Genomic DNA, 27,924 nt, shown 5'->3' with positions numbered 1-27,924 from the left:
GTATACTGACTCTGAGCCGACCAGTCCTTGTTTTAGCCCCTTAATGCCGAGCGCCAGACAGGGTAACAACAAGTACCATCTTTTAACGTCTTTTGGTATGACGCGGCCGGGTATCGAACCCCGGACCTTCCGGTCTCCGGGCGGACGCTCTACCACTAGACCACGGAGGCGGTCACGTACAAATAGGGGCAGTGGGGTAGCTATGTGGTTAAAACGTTCGCTCGTCACGCCGTATGCCCGGGTTCGATTGCCCACATTGGTACAATGTGTGAAGCCCATTTTCTGGTGTCCCCCGCCGTGATATTGCTGGAATATTGCTAAAAGCGGCGTTAAACCATACTTACTCATTCACTCACGTACATTAATTAATAACAATATTAACAGAAACACACCAAGCGCCTGTTCATCAGTAAGTTGTGCATTGGACGCTAAGCTGATGGCGGGCATGTGCGTACATGTTGCCTAAGTAACTCACTATGTTGAGTTGCGTCTCTTGGTCATGCCAGGATGCTCTGGTCGTGGGTCCGATCATTACTCTTTGTCTGCAAGCACCACACCCGTGTGCGTTGGTGTCACAAAAGTGGTAACTTTAAACGTTCCTCCCCACATCCTGACACGGCGTGATATAACTGAAATACTGTTGAACACAGGGTTAAACCAACTCACTCACTAATGCGAACACAGACAATTGATAACGAACTTTATTGTGCGAATGCACAGAGGTGCACATTGCATGTGCATGCGGTTCGTATTTTTGCAGTTCTACAACATGAAGTGGGAACATGCACAAAAATGTAATTCATAAATATTCTCGTCACATTTCAGCATTCACTATCGCGCAAACAATATTACTAAAAAAGTATTATCCCAAATATAACATTTTCTAAATGGCATTGTGTGTTTAATATTCTTAGGTATGGGATTTTTATTATTGGCAGAATATTGTTTCACTGCTTCAAGAGAAATTATCTTCGTTGAAGGGATGGGCCACGCAATCTTAGTACTCACGCATCAAGTTGAGGATACCCAGCATCTCCAGCAGACATTTGGTGTTTTTCGGTATCCTACTACTACTACTACTACTACTACTACTACTACTACTACTGACCCGTGAAGATCCGGGGTTAGAATAGGTCTTCAGCAACCCATGCTTGCCGTAAGAGGCGACTAACGGGATCGGGTGGTCAGGCTCGCTGACTTGGTTGATGCATGTCATCGATCCCAATTGCGTAGATCGATGACCATGATATTAATCACTGGATTGTCTGGTCCAGACTAGATTATTTACAGACCGCCTTCATATAGTTGGAATATTGCTGAGTGCAGCGTTAAACAACAAACCAACCAACCAACAACCAACCACAATTAATACTACTACACCCGTGAAGATCCGGGTTAGAATTGGTCTTCAGCAACCCATGCTTGTAGGAAGAGGCGATTAACGGGGCCGGGTGGTAAGGTTCGCTGACTTGGTTGATGCATGTCATCGTATCACAATTGCGTCGATCGATGCTCCATCACAGGATTGGACCGCCTCCGTGGTCTTGTGGTAGAGCGTCCGCCCGGAGAGCGGAAGGTCCAGGGTTCGATCCCTGGCCGCGTCATACAAAAAGACGTTAAAAGATTGTACTTGTTGTTACCCTGTCTGGCGCTCGGCATTAAGGGGCTAAAACAAGGACTGGTCGGCTCAGAGTCAGTATACTGTGTCTGAGTGGGGTATTCATGTTAAACTGCGACATGGTATCTCAGTGAGCTAGCACTATAAATCGGCATCAGTCCGGACTAGTACAAGCAGCCACACACACACATACACGTGCATGCACGTCGCTATATAAGTGCAATAATCTTGGACGCGACGTTAAACCCAATTTCACCTCACCTCACCATCACAGGATTGCCTGGTTCAGACTCCATTATTTATAGATCGCCGTCATACCGTCAGATAGTTGGAATATGTAATAGTAATATGGAATCCGCCATCGGCCATTATATAGCGCATGGGCGGATACAGAGGGGGGTGCGCACCCCCCTTTTTATTTCGAAATAAATCTTTATTTCTGTATAAATTACCACCAAAGACAATAAATAGATCTAAATTGTGCACACACACACCCCCCCCCCCCCCCCCCTGTATCCGCCCATGTAGCGTCTGGTGCCACACTTGGTACAAGACTATCTTACGTTACTAACGTATATTAATTTGAACTTTGAAACGATCTCAATGAAACCAAACTTTTATGAACACATCGTAACATCTTCTTTTCAAAACAGCTGATGCAGCTGAAGTAAGTGCTCTCACTACCGCTCCTGTCATCCACGATTATCCAGTGGAGTATATCTCCATTCTGTTCGGCTAAAAACTCGCCAGCTTCGATTTGGACCGTATTATAAATACACGCCGCTAAAAATAGCTGATCAATGTGAAACATTGAGTGCTTCGTTAGTGGTAAGAACGAGATGATGACGTCACTTCCGAAACGAAGGTTTGTTGGCGAATGGGTCCACGATGTTCATCATAATAGAATAGAGTTAAAATACACTGGATACTCTTGAATGCGTCCCTGTGGCACTTTTCCATATTGCATTGGCGCCAAATTCAAACGAGCTAAAATGTTTCAATAACGCAGCTATGAAACGTGGGGCAGAATCTCGTGTTACTTGATCATACGTGTTGCGCATGACGATCACGTGGGTGTGAGCGTTCCGTTCCACGTTGCACCTGTAGAGTTGAAAGAGCACGTGCAGCTCGAGGAGACAGGGGATTTGAACTGGACCAGAAGCACGAAGTAAGTGATGAGCATGCCAATCACCTGAAATGTACAATGATTGATTATCAGGCATCAGAATGACACTTGTTGGGTCCTCGACAGTCAGAGACACGGCCAATACCGTTTTTTGATTATTTGTTGTTTAACACCGCACTCAGCTATATGACGGCGGTCTGTAAATAATCGAATCTAGACTCGATCCATGCAATTCGGATACGATGACGTGCTTCAACCAAGTGAGAGAGTCTGACCACCCGATCCTGTTACTTACGACAAGTATAGTCGCCTTTCACGACAAGCATGGGTTGCTGAAGACCTATTCTACCCCGGATATTCACGGGTCCGGTCAATGCTATGAATATCTAACTTTCATGGTGACTTACCTGATAAAACGGGCTAAATTTCCTATCAGGCTTAAGAGTATTTCAGTGATACCATGGCGAATCAGTTCAACTCAATATGTAATGAAATCCCAAGTAAAAGCATAATTCGCACTCGGCGAATCCAACGCGCATGGGAATGGTGCTTACAAACGAAGGATGAAGTTGGCCTTATGCGTTAGTGAATGGGAAATACGTGCATGCATTGTAAATTTATGCAATCTGCGATTTGCACTGAGTCTATTTATAAATGATAGCATTTATATATCCCAAGATGCCGTTAACTCGAGGGCTTATGTTAGACATGTCAATAATGGTGGAGAGACATGTTTTGCTGCACCTGGCTCACAGACCGACACTAAGACTGGTATACCACGCATTCCTCGGCTTGCATAGTCACGTGACACAGCATATGGCCACACTTCATTGCAACAGGTTTTCGCTCTGTTACAATATTTCTGAATTTGAACACAAAGATTGTCTGTTAAGGATATAAAATCGACTTTTGCGCAGTATTTAAAAAAAGAAATTAAAAACCGTTTTAGTGCCCCTTGTCGAGTAATTGATTAAAACCGAAACGGTAGTTTCAGGAACTAGACACATCACGTACAATTTCGTTAAAAATGAGGAAGATCCTAAGGGTCAGTCTGACGTCGCCGGACCCCTTGAAGATCCGGGTAAGAATTGAATTTGTGTTCTACAACCCATACTTAACGAACGAGGCGACTGGCTGATCGTGTCAGGTTCGTTTACTTGGTTGATGCATGTCATCGTATCTTAATTGCGGGGGCCGGGGCTCCTGATATCAATCACTGGATTGTCTGGTCCAAACTCGAGTATTTACATACCGCTGGTGTATTGCCGAGTGCGGTGTACAACAATAAACAAACAAATAACGCCGTCGGTTCCAATGGAAATTCCGGCCATCAAATATACAATAACACCCGCAAAACTAAAAACACATAATGTTTTTCTTTTACTTTGGGAAATACTTGATTCTGATTGACCAACTAAAATAAATGACAGCCTATGCATGCGTCGGAATCACAGCCCATAATTTCCATCAATATATTTGTACACGCATTTCTATTCGAAAATCTTTTTGTTTTTAAATTGTATGTAAATTGAAAACAATCCAAGCAAATGTGTGTACTTTTTATTATTGTCAGAATAGCCGAACATTTGAAATCATTGGCGCTCAGCACTGTCCATCTTTGTCTCAACAGGCTGTAAACAATCGAGACCAGTGTTGTTGTTTGTTGTTTGTTTGTTGTTTAACGCCGCACTCACCAATATTCCAGCTATATGATGGCGGTCTGTAAATAATCGAGTCTGGATCAGACAACCTAGTGATTGACATCATGAGCATCGATCTACGCACCTAGGATACGATGACAAGAATCAACCAAGTCAGCGAGTCTGACCACCCCATTGAGTCGCACAAATTTAGCGACATCATGTGTTCACAGGTGACGGTGTCATCACTTATTTCAGTTATCCATTCAAAAAACTTGTATCACCCTTTTGCCTTCTACGCCCTGCATACGTATTCACACAGTGTTCGAAATACCTGCCTGCCCGACCGTCCGAGACGGGTTGATTTCAACTCGGGCTGCCAGATTTTCAAATCCCCCTGCCCGACGGTCGGGTTTTATTTCATATGTGACAATATTCTAAATATTTCCCGATGATAAGCATTAATTCACATGTAAAGATGAATGATAAAATGTAACCAAAAAGAAATCCCGTTAGGTTATCCTGAGAAACATATGATTATAGTGGGCAGGCAGGTTTTGGTCAAGGCTGGCAAGTATTTCAGCTGGCCAGTCCTGTGGTCTGGCTGAAACTTTTGGGAGTTTCATACCCTGATTCACACCAGGCCGTGACGTATTGATTCTGATACAGATAGGGGACACAAGACACCAAGGCAACCGCTGTTTGTGTTGGTGTATTATGAAATTTGGATTGGCGGGAGTGAGAGACGCCATCTGTGTCAACAAGACGTGAACACAGACATCGTCTGTTGTGTCATGACGTGTGTGTTGTTGGAACGGGTAAATGCCCTCGGTATTGATATGAAAGACGTTGATTCAGATGCAGTTTGTAGTCAAGGCAATGCCCCGTTTTAATTTATCATCAAAGTGCGTGCGTTTGGTTTGGAGCATAGATATACATTGAGGTGAGGTGAAATGGGGTTGCTCTTCACCTTCAAAGTATTGCACTTATTTTGCGAAGTGCATGCACGTGTGTGTGTGGCTGCTTGTACTTGTTCGGACTGATGCCGATTCCATAGTGCTTGACCACCTACCATGCTACAGTTTAGCATAGAAACTATCAGAAATAGTATACTGATTCCGAGTAGTAGTAGTAGTAGTAGTAGTCGTAGCAGTAGTCGTAGTAGCAGTAGCAGTAGCAGTAGCAGTAGCAGCAGTAGTAGTAGTAGTCGTAGTCGTAGCAGTGGTAGTAGTCGTAGTAGTAGTAGTAGTAGTAGTAGTAGTGGTAGTAGTAGTAGTGGTAGTAGTAGTAGTAGTGGTAGTAGTAGTAGTAGTAGTGGTAGTAGTCGTAGAAGCAGTAGCAGTAGCAGCAGTAGTAGTAGTAGTCGTAGTCGTAGCAGTGGTAGTAGTCGTAGTAGTAGCAGTAGCAGTAGCAGCAGTAGTAGTAGTAGTAGTAGTGGTAGTCGTAGTCGTAGCAGTAGTAGTAGTCGTAGTAGTAGTAGTAGTGGTAGTAGTAGTAACTTTTAAGGGCGAACTTGGTCGAGATGAAGGCCTATTTGCGCCCACTTACTCCGAGTCGACCAGTCCTATTGTAACCCCTTAAGGTTCTAGTTCACCAATCGCATTTGGTGCGGAACTATGGGTGGCGTGTTTAGCATCCTGTACTCGGAAAAGGAGCTGGCTTATTGATTCTTTAAAGGAAGACTGTGAACACATGAACATGTAATAGCCGTTGAAAATAACGTCACTATAGAAGCCTGTGGGAAAACATTTGGTTGTGTAACCTAAATGCGGCGCGGGGGATGGGGTGGGCACGGGTGGAGATTCCCGTAGGCGCCGCAATTCGCTGTGTAGAGTTCCGTATGATCGTGAATTCGAATCCTGGTTCACCCCGATTATGTTTCTAGGCTCATCAGTACCATACCCGTGTGGTTCCCCAACGTGGTAAACGTCTGACTTCAGGCTTTCCTCCCACATTAAACTGACACGACATGATATAACTGGAATACTGGTCAATGCTGCGTCACTCATAATGACATAACATTAGTGTGTGCATTGGCGACTTTCTGGGGTAGAATAGTTCTTCAGCAACCCATGCTTGCCGTAAAAAAGGCGACCATGCTTGTCGTAAGACGCGACAAACGGGATCGGGTGGTCAGGCTCGCTGACTTGGTTTAAGCATGTCATCGATCCCAATTGCGTGCGTGGATCGATGCTCATGATTAATCACTCAATCAATCATAAAACAACAAACCAACCAACCAAGCATGGCTTCTACATATTAATCTAACGGTAACTGTCAGCCCCACCCATCGCTGATGCTGTTCTCTAATGGTTCACACACAGGTTCAGGAATCTCAATATGGTATCAGATGATAGTTCCAGAAAACACACGTTTTATTATGATCGGCGAAAAATACAATAATTGTATATTATACAGTATTAATGTTTCCGTCCAAACTCTAGGTGCCCGCTGAGTTGGTTAAACCATAGCTATTATCATGTTCACTTATGTGCTCGGTGAGTTAGTTAAACCAAAGCTAATAACACACTTACGTGCTCGGTGAGTTAGTTAAACCAAAGCTAATAACACACTTACGTGCTCGGTGAGTTAGTTAAACCATAGCTAATAACACACTTACGTGCTCGGTGAGTTAGTTAAACCAAAGCTAATAACACACTTACGTGCTCGGTGAGTTAGTTCAACCAAAGCTAATAACACACTTATGTGCTCGGTGAGTGAGTTAAACCATAGCTAATAACACACTTACGTGCTCGGTGAGTTAGTTAAACCATAGCTAATAACACACTTACGTGCTCGGTGAGTTAGTTAAACCATAGCTAATAACACACTTATGTGCTCGGTGAGTTAGTTAAACCATAGCTAATAACACACTTATGTGCTCGGTGAGTTAGTTAAACCATAGCTAATAACACACTTACGTGCTCGGTGAGTTAGTTTAACCATAGCTAATAACACACTTATGTACCCGGCGAGTGAGTTAAACCATAGCTAATAACACACTTACGTGCTCGGTGAGTTAGTTAAACCAAAGCTAATAACACACTTATGTGCTCGGTGAGTTAGTTTAACCATAGCTAATAACACACTTATGTACCCGGCGAGTTAGTTAAACCATAGCTAATAACACACTTATGTGCTCGGTGAGTTAGTTTAACCATAGCTAATAACACACTTATGTACCCGGCGAGTTAGTTAAACCATAGCTGATAACACACTTACGTGCTCGGTGAGTTCGCTAAATGATAGCTAATAACACACTTATGTGCTCGGTGAGTTAGCTAAACCATAGCTAATAACACACTTATGTGCTCGGTGAGGTAGTTAAACCGTTGCTATTAACACACTTATGTGCTCGGTGAGTTAGTTAAACCAATGCTAATAACGTTCACTTAAAGAACCTTCATCTGAGCAACGCTAACTGGATGTTTGGGCGGCGTATGTTTATAAAAATGCATTTAATAGACGTCGGCAGAACAGTATATCTTTTTCACAACACATTTCCTCAAGACATCCTACATACCTAGCGAACATCTTTTTAACCTGAGGCACAGTAATTATTAGAACAGAATATAAAGAGGGAATATCAAACTGTTGGTCCCTATATCCAGGATCGTCATTAAACACTGACTGGTGGTATCCAAGATCGTCGTTAAAAAGTTATCCTAGAACATGAAACTGATGATACCAGAGATTGTTGTTAAAACGTGATCTGTGATAACCGAGACTGTCGTTAAATCGATACCGATCATTACCGAGACTGTCGTTAAATCAATTCCGATCATTACCGAGACTGTCGTTAAATCAATACCGATCATTACCGAGACTGTCGTTAGATCAATACCGAAGATAACCGAGACTGTCCTTAGATCAATACCGATGATAACCGAGACTGTCGTTAAATCAATACCGATCATTACCGAGACTGTCGTTAGATCAATACCGATGATAACCGAGACTGTCGTTAAATCAATACCGATCATTACCGAGACTGTCGTTAAATCGCAACCGGTGATAACCGAGGTTGTCGTTAAATCTCAACCGGTGATAACCGAGGTTGTCGTTAAATCTCAACCGGTGATAACCGAGATTATCATTAAATCGTGACTCTGTCATGACCGTGACTGTCGTAAAATCAATACCGGTGATTCCAAGATTGTTGAAAAATCGCAACCGATGATAACCGAGGTTATAGTAAAATCGTGATCGGCTGAAAAAGAGATTGTGGAATGGAGCCCCATCCCAGCCAAGACATTTGAAGGCTGGGGTCCCCAAGGGTTAGTCTTAGGGCCTTTTCTTTTAACTGCTTGTATTACACACCACTTGGGGTTTCTTCGAGATGTAGTGCAATTATTCAAATTAACCTGAACAGAAATTTAGCTTTATTAAATGAATGGACCAAAAGCTTATACAACCCTGAAAAGCCGGAAGCTGTTATATTTTCACTTAAGGAAGATATAGATAATAATTAAATTACAGTTTGATGGGAAGGAAATTAATACATTTAAGAGCTACAGACATTAAGGCATTACGTTCGAATCAACCGGCAAGTGGTCTTGTCATATAAACAATGTTGTTAAAACAACCTTAAAAATGATATACTCATTAAGAAAACTTAAGTTTATGTGAAACCAAAACACTCTCAATAAAATTTATGATTTTTAATAGGCCCCATTTTGGATATGTGAGCTTTGGGGTGGATGTACAATGGATTAGAGTGACAGGCTAGAGAGATTGCAATTGGAAGCAGCCAGAATCATTACTAGGCTACCAAAATACACAACGCGATGATCATTGTATTTCGAAACTGGTTGGGAACCTTTGCAATAAGGAAACGAAAACTTTGTCTTTTACATAAAATATATCACAACTTGTCCCATCTTTCTTAAAAGATATTTTACCCAATTCGGTATCTTCCAAAAATACATATACTCTTAGAAATTCCCCTCACGAGGCTTAAACCTTCACTTCATTCTTTTTTCCCCACCTACCATCAAGCTGTGGAATGAGATACTATTAAATGAAAGAACCTGTAGTTCAACATTTTAAGACACTTACAAGTCAAATCAGCCCAAGGCCCCACCGTACTTCTCCTTTGGACATAGAAGACATGGTATTATACACACTAAGCTGGGACATAAGGTTAGTCAGTTCAATACTGATTTACGTCGACTAGGAATTAAATGCAAAGCAGAATGTTTATGTGGTAGTAAATGTGAAAATGCATATAATTTTTCTTTGAATGTGACTTGTTAAATGAAGAAAGAGACACTTTACTTAAAAATATAAGCAATACAACCAAAAATACAAAAAACTGAATTTGATATCCAATAGAAACGGGGATTTATGAGAACAAGATAACACAAAACAATTCAGTTGTGTACAGGGTTATATACGTAATACAAAGAGATTTATGTGAACTATACTTTTATCTCTGTTTGGTTATCTTTCTTATTCTTTTCTTTCCTTCTGTTCTGTACGTGTTAAGAACAATCTGTAAATCAATGGTGTTAAATATCTGGGAGAAGGTTTCATAAGTTGGAGAACTTGTACCCAATCCCATTCACTTTTTGTGAATAAAATATCTTTAAACCAAACAAAACGAGATTGCCTTTAAGTGATAACCGATGATAGCCGAAACTGTTGTTCTACTGTGACCAGCGCAGGTGGTGTCTAACACTAGAAATAATTGACCTTCATTTCGTCAAGTATGGCTTTTCATCGAGACTGACATTTGAGCTCATGTCAGGAAACACATGCATGTAGTTTTAAGTTGCATTGCCTGTCAGGGGCATATGTAGTTCCAATATGTATCTCTGTCATGTGACCATTATTCTGAACTCTTCCATCGAGCTCTCTGCCTCTTCATCATCTTTGGGCCGCCTCCGTGGTATAGCGGTAGAGTGTCCGCCCGGAGAGCAAAAGATCCGGGGTTCGATACCTGGCAGCGCCATACCAAAAGACGTTAAAAGATGGTACTTTTTGTTACCCTGTCTGGCGCTCGGCATTAAGGGGCTAAAACAAGGACTGGTCGGCTCGGAGTCAGTATACTGTGTCTGAGTGGGGTATTCATGTTAAACTGCGGCATGGTATCTCAGTGTACTAGCACTATAAATAGGCATCAGTCCGGACTAGTACGCACGCACGAACACACACACGCACACACGCACACACGCACACACGCACGCACGCACGCACGCACACACACACACACACGTGCATGCACGTCGCTATATTAGTGCAATAATCTTGGACGCGATGTTAAACCCCATTTCACCTCACCTTCATCCTCTTTAGATCCTGTCATTGAGCGTTTATAGGACACGTGTCTATCTTCGTCGACAGTTATGTAAGAACAACAGCATTCCCGAAGTTCCCCGCCGATATAGATGATTACGCCACCGCCAAGACGATGTTACACGTGCAGGATCGCGATAATGGCATTACAAGGACGTTTGACGTACTATTTCACAACACAAATACTACAATATGAAATGTAGAATTTCACAACACAAATACTGCAATATTGAATGTAGAATTTCTGACATCCAGAATCTCTGACATTACTGTAACAGTAATATTGCCTCCTTGTCATATTTTGTTCGCGAAGGCATTAGGTCTGGATAGGTGCCAAAGTGCATGGTAAATGGTTGCTGAATGACGTTCCCAGTGCCATAACTCAACTGCAGCTGCAGAGCGCAGGAACATCGGGTCAGGATATGCTCTGAGTCTGGCTGAGGGTCTGTGTATGTCTGTCTATAAACGAAGATGGGAGAAACCAAGCCCCACCCAGCCTCACATCACCCCCGAAGGCATCTGTCGACCATGTATCAGCCTCCAGTGTCAATTTAAAATATCCTTGCCCTGGAGAATTTATTCACACTTAATTGTGCTTTCAACATTATTCCAATCATTTCATGACATGTCAGTTTAATGTTGGAGGATATCCCGAAGTGATGCAGGTCTTAGACGTTTACCACTTTGATGAAAAGAAAAGCGACAAAACCATTTCCACAATTATAAGAAATACCTGCTAAATCCATTCAACGATTCCGACTATATCATAAGCATGTGTTTATGAATCACTATCAAATAGTGATGATACCAGGTGTTCGCGAAAAGGTGACCGTATCCTGCCATACCGTTTGCATCCATCACAAACACATGCAAAGGCAAGTTAATTGTTCACCTGAAAAAGCACGGGAGCATTTGGTCAGTCACAAGTCAATTGTTTTTGTCACTGATGTGTCAGATTTGGGAATGTCCTCCACATGTCTACCATAAAACTTTTTGAAAACTTTGCTAAGGCCTTGAATGTTGTAACCTTGATCAAACAACTTTTGAGCCGTATGCGCTGCTAGAATATTGCTCAATATAAAATGAAGTTGACAAGTGGAAAGTTGAAGTCGTCAGTCTTGTAATTATAATTTGTGTTATTCTGAATCGCTATGCATGGATATAAATATGAAACAGATGAATCTGGGATCGAACCCACGATCGTAGGATTCTGGCACGCACAAGGGACATAACTCTTAACCGTGAATTGCGGCTCCTAAGACGACTGAGCCTCCCGTGCCCCCTCAGTAAATCTGTAGTTGACTATAGACGACTTCAGCAGACAGAGGTTGTGATGACCTACCCAGAATAGCTCTCTAATAATCGTGAACGGTATGGATTTCCTCCCTTCGACAGATGCGGGTCTGTCTGACGATACCTCTCTGCATCTCTAACGATGCCTTCTGAAGACACACCCACTTCTTCAGGAGATTAATGTGCATTAAATATTTTACAAGCAATCACAGTTAAAATTTCAAAAGTATCCTTGATACGGAGTAAACAAACATAAACAAACAACATTTGTAATGACTTTCTTAATCTGGTCTAACGTTCAGATATCACTCCCACCTGTCATCGATATGCTTTCACAATAACAACTACCCCGGAGAGTATTATAGATTGCCATTAAATCGAGGCCTGTCTTATATTAGTCAAGGCTGATATTCAGTTGACGTGGGATTAAATCGTGGCGGAATGGGGGTTTATTTTCTAAAGCGGACGTGGCCGTGCCACTGAATATCTTTCAAGCAATCACAGTTAAGACGAGACATCACATTTAATATTATTCCATCAATGTTACAACGTGAAATTTTAAATTGTTTTATATAAAAGATTAAAATGGAATATTAATTTGTGGTATCCGTGAAGATCCGGGATGGAATAAGTCTTCAGCAAACCCATGCTTGCTGTAAACGACGACTATGCTTGTAACAGGCGACTAACGGGATCGGGTGGTCAGGCTCGCTGGCTTAGTTGATGCATGTCATAATATCCCAATTGCGTAGATCGAATCTCATGGATTGTCTTGTCCAGACTCGATAATTTACAGACCGCCGTCATATAGCTGGACTATTGCTGAGTAAGGATTTAAACAACAAACAAACGAAACAAACTTAATTTGTGTAAATCGTTGGGTCCGTTGTATCAGTAGGATGGGTATTTAAGACCATATACCATGCTCAAAAGATTTAACCTACATTCTGATACTACTGTTGTAGAATGTGAATTCCTATCACAAACTCAACAGATCGAATATGATCAGCTGGGACCGTGTGTACGGCAGCTGTCACTGTGGGCGTTATGTTATGACAAAGTCACGTCGTGTAACCAGCAACCGTACGTGACCGTCTAGTGTCTGCACAGCACCTGGCCTTGACGTGTGTTGTGTCACGACACATACCAGTGTCACCCCATCACCACAGCTGGACCAGCTGTACTAGCAAGCTGTACATGTATAGATCGAACAGCGTGACAATTGCCATTGTTTCCGCAAATGTACATTGTTAAAATCAAATTTTGGACACCAAAGATATCGGAATCATTCAAATAATTATCACCAACGTAGCAAGGGAAGAACTGTGCGATAACAGAAAAAGAACTAAATTGGTGAACATCCTTAGTCCGAAAGCTATTTGTTTAAACCAGAGTGTCTTTTCATTTCTACATTTTATTAACACCATTTTTCAATGCTGTTGCTTCTACCCCACATGCAACCACTAAACAGAAAATAAGGGTGATAGATGCAAACCCAGGTGAATAAAATAGAATAATGCTCCTCGTAATGATACATACTCTGAGTGGGAAATCGGGTTCCCTGGAAGCGCTCGTTAAATCCCCAACGTAAGTGAGTTGATCCACTCAATGTGAAATTGCTTCATCTGGAAGCGCTCGTTAAATCCCCAACATAAGTGAGTGGATACACTCAATGTGAAATAGCTTCAACTGGAAGCGCTTTTCAATTCTCAGCATAAGTAAGGGATACACTCAATGTGATATAGCTTCAACTGGAAGCGCTCGTTAAATCGTCAGCATAAGTGAGTGGATACACTCAATGTGAAATAGCTTCAACTGGAAGCGCTCGTTAAATCCCCAACATAAGTGAGTGGATACACTCAATGTGATATAGCTTAAACTGGAAGCGCTTTTCAATCCTCAACACAAGTGAGTGGATACACTCAATGTGATATAGCTTCAACTGGCAGCGCTCGTTAAATTCTCAGCATAAGTGAGTGGATACACTCAATGTGATATAGCTTCAACTGCAAACGCTCGTTAGACCCTCCAAACCAATCAGTCCTGACATTCAAAATAGTGCGTTACGAGGGTTTGAGGCCGAAGGTGGCTCCAGCATATTTAACAGGGAGGGGTCCAAATGTATGCCGTGTATACTTAAAAGTGAGGTCGCATATATATTTTTTTTTAAAAGAATACCGTGAATATTTTAAAAGTAAGGGTGACCTGTATAATAAGTAAGGTTAGTTGGTTTGTTTGTTGTTTAACGCCGCACTCAGCAATATTCCAGCTATATGACGGCGCTCTGTAAATAATCGAGTCTGGACCAGACAAACCAGTGATTAATATCATGAGCATCGATCCACGCAATTGGGATACGATGACATGCATCAATCAAGTCAGCGAGCCTGACCATCCGATCCAGTTAGTCGCCTTTTACGACAAGCATAGTCACCTTTTACGGAAACCATGGGTTGCTGAAGACCTATTCTACCCCGGAATCATATTAAGTAAGGATGACCTGCACATATCAATCACCACGTGTAACATATCCTAGTACTTACAGTTAGGATGGCTGGTCGGTTAATGACAAACATCTTCAGTGCGGACAGCCCGATGTCGTAGCCAGTCAACCGATTCAGAAACAGCGTCAGCTGGAAGAGTAAAGGCTTATCATACAAAAAAGAATTCGATGTAATTATAAAACACCAAGGCTAGAGAATAACCACTCTCGACTAACCGCCGAAACAGATTTCCTTTGGCGTTAAAGGCAGATTTGCGACCTTAAGGCGTGCCAGAAACATATTATCATGGGTTCGAATCCCGTGTTACCCTGATAAGGTTCCAGGTTTGTCTGCACCACACTGGTTTCACGAAAGTGCTAAACGTCATAAACCTTCCCCCTATATTAAGCTGACACACCGTGACATACTAGTCACTGAAATACTGTAAAAGCGGCGTTAAACCCAACTTACTCACTGACTGTTATCAGATGGGTTTAGGTACATCTATGGTTGAGTGTAACCTTTTGTCCTGTATCGAAGGGGCGGTCGGGTAGCCTAGTGGTTAAAGCGTTAGCTCGTCACGCCGAAGACCCGGGTTCGATTCCCGACATGGGTACAATGTGTGAAGCCCATTTCTGGTGTCCCCCGCCGTGATATTGCTGGAATATTGCTAAAAGCGGCGTAAAACCTCACTCACTCACTCACTCCTGTATCGAAAGCAACTTTTAGAAAACAGACAGTTGCAAGTGCTAATCCCTACCGGACACTAATACCTGATCCACAATGACTTGACATTGAGTTCATCTTGCTAACGAGCTGTTGTTAGCGGAACGGGGTAATAAACATGAAAATCTGAGGAGAGTATTTAATTAATATCTGTGTCTCATGTAACAATGAACAAAGAACGCGAGGTAGATGGGTCAATAATAGCACGCTAATCGTAGTTTGCTATCGGTGAAGTAGTGATTTTGTCCAGGTCTCTTTTATCCAACTTAACAGGGATTAACTGTATCTTCAAATATCATCATCATCATCATCATCATCATCATCATCATTTTCATCATTATCACCGTTTTCGTCGTCAATAATTTTATTATTGTTTCATTGCCTTCCCATGTGATTTTGCTAAATGGTGATACTGTTGCAAGATGCTAGGAATTACGGAACAGCTGTCCCAAGTGAAGCAATGATTTAAATCCCTTGGTGAGGAACTTTTAACGTTTTTATCACGAGGGAAAGATAACCCTCATTTGTGAGGTATTAGTAGGTTACTCCATATTACCCAATATCTGTATTGAGAGACTTTAGAAAACAATGTGCGTTTCAAGCTCAGTCAAATGTATGTCGTCAGGATCAACTGTGTGTAAAAAGTAAACAAAGATTCGATGTTTACCTCCAGAGGTCGATCTTTGAGAAAGTCCGCCTTGATGTTGTAGATGACTGAAAGTGGGGCATGGGCCTGTAAAACAATGAAATTGCTTAAATTAAAAATTAATTTAAAATTTTTTGCTTGTTGTTAAGCGCCGCCATAAGCAATATTCCAGCTATATGACGGCGGCTGTCAATAATCGAGTCTGGACCAGACAAGCCAGTGATTGATATCATGAGCCACGCATTTGGGATACGATGACATGCATCAACCAAGTCAGTGAATCTGACCACCCGATCCCGTTAGTCGTCTCTTGCGACAGGCAAAGTCGCCTTTTACGGCAAGCATGGGTTGCATGGATCTTCACGGGTCTTCAGGCTTTGTGTCGTGGTTTACTGGTGTCATGATACCCCGATGGCCTTTGGTGCTCATGCTGTCAGTCACTGGTTTGTTTGGTCACTGCTCGATTATTAACACGCTGCCTTGAGACAGCTTGGATAGAACTGACTGCGGCGTGAAACAGCATTAAATCACTCACTTATTCACGAGCAAGTCCGTGAGTGAGGTATAACGCGGCTTTGAACATTATTCCAGTTATATCACGGCATGTCAGCTTATTGAGTCCCGAGGAGATGCAGGTCTCAAACGTTTACCGCTTTGGGGAAACCCACCATCACGGGCATGGTGCTGAGAAACCGTGAAATATAATTATACATAACGAACCTGGGCCACCCGTGCCCCCGCCACACCCTCACCCACACACCCACACACCCACACACCCATTGTGCTGCACATCTACTACGTTTATTACATATCCACTCGACCCGTGAAGATCCGGGTTAGAATAGGTCTTCAGCAACCCATGCTTGCCGTAAACGGCGACTATGCTTGTCGTAAAAGGCGACTAACGGGATCGGGTGGTCAGGCTCGCTGACCTGGTTGAAGCATGTCATCGATCCCAATTGCATGGATCGATGCTCATGATATCAATCACTGGATTGTCTGGTCCAGACTCGATTATTTACACACCGCCATCATATAGCTGGAATATTGCTGAGCGCGGCGTAAAACAACAAACCAACCAACATATCCACTCGTATACTCAACAAACTGGCAAAGAGCTCCATCACTGAAGACTTCCAACACACGAGAGTGTGTGATGCAGGCACACATTAAGAACAGGAAACAACGAAACACTTTAATGACGCCAGTGCATCTTCAGAAAGCAATAAATAGCCCGAGAAAGCTCTTCTGTGAAAACAAGCGCAGTTATACGGGATGACCTTTACGCGCTTTTATATGCGATAATTCTAAATCGGCTGATAAAGATGTTGCAGAACAGAATGAAAACTTGTGAATCCCAATAAAGAAGCAACGAGGAAATGTGCTTCCACATTTGTTACTTTTAAGAACTCCCAAAAGTGCCCTGGGTTGCGTTCATGAACATTTGTTTTTACCTTTATGGAGCTTTGCGGAAGGAGCAATCATTCTTAAAATGTGTGCGTGTGTGATATCATATTGGTTTAAGTTCCTGGCGATAGCTAATCAGTGGTTGACACGCCGTCGGGACAGGGTGACACTAGGTGTCATGGGCGGCCAAATGGTCACAAATCGGTGCAGAGTTGCGTCCCTTGGGCACGTCAGGAACCGATGATCTTGTGTTCGAATTCCGGTTTGTTTTGATCATGTTTCTTGCTTTGTCGGCACCACACCTGTACTCATGATTTTCCCCAAAGTCTTAAATGGCTAAGAACTGCATCACTTCGACCTTTCCTCCTACATCAAGTGGACACGCTGTGAAAAAGCTAATCAGAAATACTATTCAAAGTAGCGCGAAACCAAATTTACTCGCAAATAAGCAGCAAGGTCACACATTGTAACAAAAGCTGCTCGGAAATCTCCACGAAAAGGAACCGCCTCCGCGGTCTAGTGGTAGAGCGTCCGCCCGGAGAGCGGAAGGTCCGGGGTTCGATCCCAGGCCGCGTCATACCAAAAGACGTTAAAAGATGGTACTTGTTGTTACCCTGTCTGGCGCTCGGCATTAAGGGGCTAAAACAAGGACTGGTCGGCTCGGAGTCAGTATACTGTGTCTGAGTGGGGTATTCATGTTAAACTGCGGCATGGTATCTCAGTGATATGTTCAATATTTAGTCTTGCTTGACAACGGTATAAGTATCTAAAATGCCTACCAAACATTTTAGTAAAGGATACTAGGAACCAACTCAAAGACAAAGATATGGATCCTCAGGAACTTTGGCCTTTCATATGTGTATTGTTGTACGGATAATCATTACCCATTGATACATTCAAGGATATTTATCTAAGATGGATCGGACGCAGTGGAGGACATTGATGAGTTTCATTGTAAGTAGGGAAACATTATTGTCTTTGTACTCATGGCCATACAAGGGTCAGTTGGGGGTTTTCAGACAATTTCTCATTGGAAAATCTAGTGACAGATGCATCGGCATAAAGATTCAGATTGACAAATACGCTCCACAAGACTGTATGACAAGAGGAATGTCTTCAAATTTCCAAGTCAACTTCCCCTTCTTGTCGAGCATTATTCTTGCAGTTCCAGCGTACGTTTCTTTTACATTTCTATGAGGTACAACATTACATGCTCTTACTACCAAGATTCTCAAGAGCGTCATACGACTCTTGCTCAGAAGTTGGTTGATCAACATTCAAGGCATCAGTAAAGCTTTCAAAAGCTTTTATGGTAGAGGACATTTCCAACTTTGACGCATCAGTGACAAAAATGATGTCCGATGCGATTTCTTTTTTTGAGGTGTACCATATGTTCCCATTTTATTCCTTTTGGTGAATAGTTGCATTGCCCTTGCATGTGTTTGTGATGGGTGCCACGGTGTTTCAGGATACATTTGCCTTTTCGCGAAAACCATCGCAATCATACAGTCGACTCTGCTTTCAGCAGAGATTTCCTAGGAATATGGAAAGGGTCTTGTCGCTTTTATTTATTAGAGATACATGGAAATACCTTCCTGGTGATGATTGTACCTTACTTCCGGGTCGCGTGTCACAAAGTGATTAAAGCTGATGGAGCTACTGTGTTTTAACATAGTCGTTAAGGTTGCTGTGTCTTGGGCCCCGTACACCAAGCTATCGTAGAACTACGATTGTCGTTACTCCCACAACTTAACATGAACTTACGACAGAAGGAGCATACGCTTAACATGGACTACGACTGACGTAGTGTTGCGATTGTCGTAACTTCCATAGATAACATGGACTTACGACAGACGTAGCACTAAAATTGCTCCATGTGTCTAGGGCCCCGTTTCACCAAGCGATCGCGGGACTACGATTGTCGTTACTCCCATAGCTTAACATTACGACAGATGTAGAACTAAGATTTCTTCTTGAAGTGGGACACAGTGCTAACAGGAACGACCATTTCTGAAACAACTGACATTTGACCTCAGAGGTTCCAAAAAGTATAATCATTCATTGGTCATTCCGAAGGTCCGGAGGTCCTGAGTTATGGGTCCCAAAATATATTTGACACCTCCTTACATAGACAAAATGTGGATGCCTTGTAGCAGTGACAGGGAAATAGTATTCTTTGACATAACTTCCAGGCATCAACACAATTAACCACGTCACCGAGCCTGACCACCTGGTCCAATGTAGTCGCTACAATAATAGGGGGCTAGATTAACAACGAAATGACCCGTGAAGATCTGGGTTAGAATTGGTCTTCAGCAACCCATGCTTGTCGTAAGAGGCGACTAACGGGATCGGGGAGGCTCGCTGACATGGTTGATTTATGTCATCGTATCCCAATTGAAGGATCGATGCTCATGATGTCAATGACTGGATTGTCTGGTCCAGACTCGATTATTTACAGACCGCCGTCATATAGCTGGAATATTGCTGAGTGCGTCGTTAAACAACAAATAAACAAACAAACACTCACGCGTCTGTTATCAAACACGAATACACCGTACTCACCCCCATGTTGATGTAGGCACAGACGACGGCGACCACGATCATGTGGAAGGTGAGGAAGCACAGCCAAAACACGTTGAGCAGGAGGATGGAGAAGTGTCTGCTGGTGTAGATGATGTTGTAGAGGATGACGCAGCACAAGGGGATGTTGGACATGAAGACGAAGGCGATCATGATCATAAAGATGTCGTCCAGGACCTCCACCAGACGACACACGCCTTGATGGCGCAGACGATAATCCTCCAGCTCCGCTGAGAACTTCCCGTCAGACGAGATGTGAGACGAGAGTTCCTTGTTGATGACAAAAAACTCCCGAGATACAGCCAAGGACATAACAATAAGCAGAGATACCGACGATATGGCTACAGAGGAAGCGAAATACACCAAAACAATCATCATTATTTTGTAAGGCAGTTTCATGTCCGCTTCAGCTGCGCCCGGAAGCGTGGCATTCAGAAACAGTTCCTCAAGGTCCGGGACAAAGAAAAAGGTGACAGCAACGCCGATGGTGTTTACTATAGAAAAGTTCCAGCTCAGCAGGATTGCCTTCTTCATGACAAGCTTGAGAAATTTATCCGGTTTCTTATCTTTACAAATTTCCCGCCACAGCTTAAAGAACAAGGGAAGTAAATCCTTCTTATAAGAAGCCAAAAACATGACAGCCGCTTTAGAAAAACCCTCCAGCGACCAAATGCATAGTTCAAGCTTAAAAAACAAGATTTCATCAAAAGGTTCTCCCCTCTTGAACACGAGAAAGGATCTAATACTGTTCCCTAATGTGATTCCGCATACCACTGCACACACTACCGCCCACTTTCCTATAATGAACTTTCCTGCACTGGTCTCGCTTCTCTGGAAGAACAGACCTGTTAGTCTAAGACTCCAGAACAATGGCCGAAGGTCTTTGAAGAAGGAACATTCTTCATAGCAGTCAATGACCTTCATGTCGTCGTGAGTGGGTTTATTAGAAATAGGAGGAAACCCCTCTTGTTGCAAGGCGCTGTTGACGTCATCACGTGTGGTCCAAGCTTGCATTGTTCTGTCCCTCTCTATTCCCACCACCCCCCTCTCTCGGACAATCACAATCCTCTCGCGCTTCTTAGGCGACGTTCTTGCCATGAATCAAATCAGAACCGATCGAATTCCGTTTTCCTTTCTTTATAAAAACAATTATTTAAGTTTAAAAAATGGCGTCCAAAGTAGTTCAATATAGAGGCGGGTGTGTTCGATCTCTGGTGTTCCAACTACAGGTACATGTCCATAATATGGCCTGTCTTTCAGTTACGAAATACTTCTTCCACCGTTGCCATTCATAAGAAACTATTCAACCAGTTGCATCTCATTGTTGTCTTGATTTCATTGCCAGTGTTACGAATACAGCAGAGTATCACAGATATACTCCCTGGGCGCCTGGTTAATAATCTACCCGCATCTGCAACACACGTTCTATATGCGTGATGACAACATGTCCTTAGCTCCTGAATCTAGTCGATGGCGATCAATATTCAACATCCCTGGTTATTTTTAAGAAGACACCGAGTTATATCATCAACCAATACTTTCATTGTGCAGATCCAATTAAACTTGTGCTAGTCTTGTGTGTTTGCAGTCATCACTGATGTCCTTCACCGACCGTATCCTGATATCATGGCCAGACCCATCGACTCATCTACCTGGAACATCAGAGTAATGTTTCTTTTCATGTTTTGAGTGATGGGGGCGATCTGATGCATATATTTCTGTCATCAAATAAGTACGAAAAAGCGTGTTTTCGTGACAAATTAAACACGAGGGTGTAAATGGTTCCATACTCTAAACATATGTGACCAACCATGGCATAAGGGACCTCATGGGAGAAAAATCACATAATGACTTTAAATATAAATATTTGATATAAATGTAATATAAATAAATATATAAATATAATATTTAAAAACTACATTATCTTGGGACCACAAAAATACAATTCATAAGCTTCAATTCATATTTATTACATATATACATGGCATCAAACATTTTGACTCATTTTCTGCAAAGTCCCATTATCAGACATGTAACTGTTTCTGTAATGATTGCAGTTTTTAGATATATGTCTGATTAATTGAAAGAAGGCATATATGCTGAAATGTTTTGAAATAAAGTTTTTATTACATTACAAACTAACGAGAGATAATTATATAAAATATTTGTGTTCAGTCCGCACACATGGCGACTTTTACTGAAGAAATTTGACGCCAAACGTTTTTATGATGTCACAGCACAATTGCATCCTAACACACATAAGGTCCCCTTTCTCCAAGTTGGGTACATATGTCAGTGATAGCCTATATTGTACTGTCCTTTGTTGACAGTTTTTCATATAAGTCTGTTATTGATGACTCACATCTCCTCACGATATGGCTAAATTATTACCGATGTGACGTAAAATTCTAACTTACTCACTCACGATTGCGTGGACCTGTTCAGGTCTTTCTTTGACATAAATAGTTCAACGCTGTCAAGGAGCCAAATACAACCAATTTCACCTGAGTCGAAATGAAGCAGGCGATTGCACGTGCAATTCAAGATGTCGTTGTGTACAAAACTTAATGCACATGGTGAAGTAATTACTCGGAGATACCCGTTGACTAAGTCATCTTGACATTGGGTTTCATTGATATTATGAACAACGCACTACGCGGGAAGATGACAGTAGGATTCAATATTACTACAGTTATAATTTTCGTAATATATCTGATAAACGCTATTAATGACACTACTTTTGCTCTCTTGAAAAGCTCGGTTAAAAAAAGAAGTCTGCCTTACTTGCACTACAGTTCTTCTGTTACATTGTTTCAGTTTAACTACAGTTCTTCTGTTACATTGTTTCAGTATTACTACAGTTCTTCTGTTACATTGTTTCAGTATACATGTACTACAGTTCTTCTGTTACATTGTTTCAGTATACATGTACTACAGTTCTTCTGTTACATTGTTTCAGTTAAACTACAGTTCTTCTGTTACATTGTTTCAGTATTACTACAGTTCTTCTGTTACATTGTTTCAGTATAACTACAGTTCATCTGTTACATTGTTTCAGTATTACTACAGCTCTTCTGTTACATTGTTTCAGTATTACTACAGTTCTGCTGTTACATTGTTTCAGTATTACTACAGTTCTTCTGTTACATTGTTTAAGTATTACTACAGTCCTTCTGTTACATTGTTTCAGTATTACTACAGTTCTTTTGTTACATTGTTTCAGTATTACTACAGTCCTTCTGTAACATTGTTTCAGTATACATGTACTACAGTTCTACTGTTACATTGTTTCAGTATACATGTACTACAGTTCTTCTGTTACATTGTTTCAGTATTACTACAGCTCTTCTGTTACATTATTTAAGTATTACTACCGTTCTTCTGTTACATTGTTTCAGTTTTACTACAGTTCTTTTGTTACATTGTTTAAGAATTACTACAGTCCTTCTGTAACATTGTTTCAGTATACATGTACTACAGTTCTGCTGTTACATTGTTTCAGTATTACTACAGTTATTCTGTTACATTGTTTCAGTATTACTACAGTTCTTCTGTTACATTGTTTCAGTATTACTACAGTTCTTCTGTTACATTGTTTCAGTATTACTACAGTTCTTCTGTTACATTGTCACAGTATTACTACAGTTCTTCTGTTACATTGTTTCAGTATTACTACAGTTCTTTTACATTGCCACAGTATTACTACAGTTCTTCTGTTACATTGTTTCAGTATTACTACAGTTCTTCTGTTACATTGTTTCAGTATTATCTTCTGTGTCAATGTTTCATCACCAGTCATATTTTTGGAACGTTCATTTAAATATTGTGTCACGGCTGTTATATGATTACTTATCTTTCTGTTATAAGATTTCAACCTCAATACAATCGTTCTGTTACAGGGATTGAACACCAATAAAATCGTTCTGTTCTGTTGAAATGTTTCAATACTAAGACAAACACTCTGTGACAGGGCTTTCGCCCCGATCAAATCATTCTGTTAAAAGGTTCCAGTACCAATACACTCATTTACAAGGAGTGTTCACCAAAACATTCATTCCGTTTCAGGGTTCAGTACCGCATAACGCTTTCTGTTCTCATTGTTTCAAGAACACACATTTATTCTTTTTAGATTCTGTATATTCTGTTACGAATCTGTTTATTCTGTTAAGATTATGGGTTTTTTTGTTAAGAAGGCTCCGATACGAGTACCCTTACTTTTGTTATCTTCTGTTCGAATTCAGACGCTTAAAATTTACTTGACCTACACCTATCTCTACCATACAAAACTGAATAAATATGGTACATCAGGTTGAGCTTTTCTTTGAAATATTAGAATATAACGCGTTTTATTTCTTCATCGTCCGTTTTCGTGGAGGCCTAAACTTGAGACAATTCTTACAAATATTCCATAATTCTAGGTTAATAGTCTTTGTCTTTCAGTACCGGTTCTGGTACCTTTCTGTTGGTTACCATCTACATCGCCACGTGGGGATTCTGGGTTAGGAGAGAGAAGCAGCAACCTATGCTGATCGCTAGAGGCGACTTAATGGATGTGGTGGTCAGTCTCGCTGATGGCGTTCCATCGTACCCTGACCGCGCGGATCTTTGTTCATATCAAAAACTGGTTTGTCTGGTCCAGACTCGAACATTTACAGAGCGCCGTGTTATAGATGGAATAACGCTAAACAACAACCAAATACAAACTACGTCAGTTTGGGATTTCCTCACACATTCAGCTCACCTTTTTGATATAACTATAATAATATTTAATCAACATCCACTCACCCACCCTGTATAAACTGCAAGCAGAGTGAAACCCTGTTATTCCGGGATTCCCGTCCTTCAGACCATCACGATTGGGAACCTCTGCATATATAACATTGATACGTGTTCGTACTCACACCTCGTTAATCCAGACATTGGTTAATCCGCATTACTTTACATTGACAGTATTGTCCGGATAATCAGGGTTAAACTGTTGTGTAACACACCGCTTGCCTTATACAGGGCATGACAGCAAACACAGCCTGTGTAATACGTTGTGATATGGTGTTATCGACCACATGCTGTGTCAACGTCCTTCCTTTTGGCTGAGTGTTTTATTCGTAATTCCAGCTGCATGACCCGCTGAAAACTCATTCTCAGAAAATCGTTTTTTGTATTTTTTTCTTTGGAAACTGTCTCCATGTCTTCGTCTAATATGTATGTATACGAGGTGGGGATTACGGCTGCCTAAGGCAGCCCATCCTCGAGTATCTTGGGTATAATATACTGAGGGCAAAAGAAAGTATACCGAGTTTGTATTTATGTACTTGTGAAAATTGAACTGTTGTTAAATTCCATTATGTCTATTTAATCATCACTCATTCCTGCAACACTTTGTAAAAAGTGTTCTGTGGCGAGGTAATTTTGTGTAAGAATAAATTGGTTCAATGAAGACTGGGGTAAGAAATAATTTTCCACCTTGTTTGAAATGTTGTACAGTTGTGCCGAAAAAAATGCAAATGTTTTGATGTTAAAAGATTAGATGTTTAAGATACCCATCAGCAGTTGTGTATTGTGCGAAAACCCGATCCCGTTAGTAGCCCCTTACGACCCATGAAGATCCGGGGTAGAATAGGTCTTCAGCAACCCATGCTTGTCGTAAAAGGCGACGGGAATATTGCTGAGTGCGGCGTTAAACAAACAAACAAACAAAAGTAACCTCTTACAACAAGCATAAGTTGCTGGAGATTAATTCTCGCTCTGAGGTTCACAGGGAGCATAGTTTGTCTGTTTGTTTGTTTGTGTGTTATTTAACGCCGCACTTAGCAATATTCTAGCTACATGGCGGCGGTCTGTAAATAATCGAGTTTGGACAAGACGATCCAATGATCGACATCATGAGCATCGATCCACGCTATTTGGATACGATGACATGTATCAACCAAGTCAGCGAGCCTGATCACCCGATCCCGTTGGTCGCCTTTTACGACAAGCATAGTCATCTTTTACGGCAAGAATGGGTTGCTGAAGACCTGTTCTACCCGGATCTTCACGGGTCACGGGGAGCATAGGACCGTGCTGTTTATGTTTCTAGGTGTGTCAGCACCATATCCAGGCTCGTGCTCACCAAACTGGTAAACGTCTGAGACCTGCATCACTTCTGGCTTACCTCCAACATGGAACTGGCAAGCCGTGATATAACTGAAACACTGTTCAAAGCGACGTTAAACCAAACTCACTCACTCACTCACTCACTCACTCAAGAAAATCGCGCCATGGCCTCAGCTCCATGTAGGAAGCAAAGGCACTGTAAGTCCCCATGGTCCCTGGTATGGTGATCTCCCTTAAGTTACTGACGATCTCTAGCCCATTTTTATATTGTGTAGTAAACTCATTCATTCTGCTTTTAAATGTTCCTCAACTAGTTTTTAATCTAATCTGTGATATTCTAGTTATCGTACTGTCCTTTGATGACAGATTTTTTATAAAGTCTAAATATATTTTTTATTAATGTATAACTTCTCGCCACAATTTGGCTGAAATATTGCCGATGTGACGTTAAATATTAACTCACTCACTCACTCACTCACTCAGCTAAGAAAACGTTACAACTGTGGATACAGTTTGAGGTTTGTTTATAGGTGATAACTGGTGAGAAAATGGTCTGGAATTCTTTTCGATCTTAACCTTAACGGTAATATTTACTTCCCAGGCCGCATTTATTATTAACAGAGACCAATACAAAGCAACAAACGACAAGTATAAAACAGTGAAATCATTAAAATAAAGTCATTCTAACTTTTAATTTGATATTTGAATTTGGATTTTATAGCTAAATAATATTATTATAATATTATCGTGTATCACTGATAACTGAAATTGTTTTGTAATAAAATGTGTTGCCCTTTGCTGCGGCATAATAAGGACGTTTCATGAGTGAGTGAGAGGAATTTTACGTGGGATTCCGGGTTAGAATTGGTCCCCGAGTCACCGACCAGAACGGTGTGGAACGTTGCTCGCGTTATCAATCACAGGATTGTCTGGTCCAGACTCAGTTATTTACTGGCCGCCGTCATATATCTGGATTATTGTCGAATGCGGCGCTAAACAACACACAAATAATATGTTTTTTACGCCGTTTAAACCCAGGCCTTCGGCATGACGAACGAACGCTTTAACCACTGGGCTACCCCAACGCCCGATTTTTCATGAAAACTAACGCAAACAATGAGCTATAATTGATTAATCAAACATTTTATATTAACATGAATAACAAAATGATTTATCTTTTCCAAATCAATTAGTTAATGTCTTACCTTCATGTAGAAAAATAATATTTCCCATCACCGATCTAAAGTCTACAGTATCTTCCGAAGGGGAGCAGGATACTCGCACAGATGGCTGTCTTCGCTCTAAAGATACAGGGGGACGCGATGTGATTTTCACAGTTGTTATCGATCACTCTCGAGCTGATTGATTCATTCTCCTCTGTAAACACAGTGATAGACGTAAGACATTAATACACTCCGATCCTCATTCGATATCATCAAGGAACTGCAAGTTTATCATTAACAGCAAATACTCCGCGCAACGCTGACGAAGAGAGAGACGTATGGGGAGTGTATTGGAGTGCGTGTGTTATAATTGGCATTATTATTCCTGGTTATTTTCGCATGCGGAAGGTATTGTTATGTAAATGTGTTCACAGCCTGAAGTTACTTGATGAAGAACTGAGGGTGAATGAACAAAAATGAAAATGACATAGAAATTGAATTTTTTTTATTGTGCTTGTTTGTTTGCTTTTTGTTTTTGCCAGTTTGTTGAGTATACGAGTTGATATGTTGGTTGGCTGGTTTGTTTGTTGTTTAACGCCGCACTCAGCAATATTCCAGCTATATGACGACGGTCTGTGAATAATCTAGTCTTGAAAAGACAATCCAGTTATTGAAATCATATACATTGATCTACGCAATGGGGATACGATGACATGCATCATCCAACTCAGCGAGCCTGACCACCCGATCCCGTTAGTCGCCTCTTACGAAAAGCATGGGTTGCTGAAGACCTATTCTAACCCGGATCTTCACGAATAAACAAACTGAAGTGAGTGAGTGAGTTGG

General features: G+C 41.5%; 1 protein-coding gene across 1 annotated transcript; it reads right to left on the bottom strand.

The window, feature by feature from the left end:
* Positions 1 to 2,195: 2,195 nt before the first annotated feature.
* On the bottom strand, positions 2,196 to 20,810 carry LOC124135524. The gene is made up of 4 exons (XM_048386426.1): positions 19,802 to 20,810; positions 15,851 to 15,916; positions 14,518 to 14,607; positions 2,196 to 2,810 (listed from the first exon to the last, which is right to left on the bottom strand). Exons 1-4 carry the CDS (start codon positions 20,741 to 20,743, stop codon positions 2,685 to 2,687), a joined length of 1,224 nt encoding a protein of 407 aa, XP_048242383.1. The 5' UTR covers positions 20,744 to 20,810; the 3' UTR covers positions 2,196 to 2,684.
* Between the last annotated feature and the right edge of the window lie 7,114 nt (positions 20,811 to 27,924).

The sequence above is a fragment of the Haliotis rufescens genome, unplaced genomic scaffold (genome assembly GCF_023055435.1).
Source record: "Haliotis rufescens isolate VD_foot unplaced genomic scaffold, xgHalRufe1.0.p SCAF_6, whole genome shotgun sequence".
NCBI lineage: Eukaryota > Metazoa > Mollusca > Gastropoda > Lepetellida > Haliotidae > Haliotis > Haliotis rufescens.
Note: the sequence above shows the minus strand (reverse complement) of the source record. Positions and strands in the feature narration are given on the sequence as shown.

Coding starts and splice junctions, on each gene's coding strand:
- LOC124135524 (XM_048386426.1), bottom strand. CDS start 20,743: ATGAAGGTCATTGACTGCTATGAAGAATGTTCCTTCTTCAAAGACCTT. Junction 15,917..19,801: donor GTGCCTACATCAACATGGGG/GTGAGTACGGTG, acceptor ATTGTTTTACAG/GCCCATGCCCCACTTTCAGT. Junction 2,811..14,517: donor ACCGACCAGCCATCCTAACT/GTAAGTACTAGG, acceptor TGTACATTTCAG/GTGATTGGCATGCTCATCAC.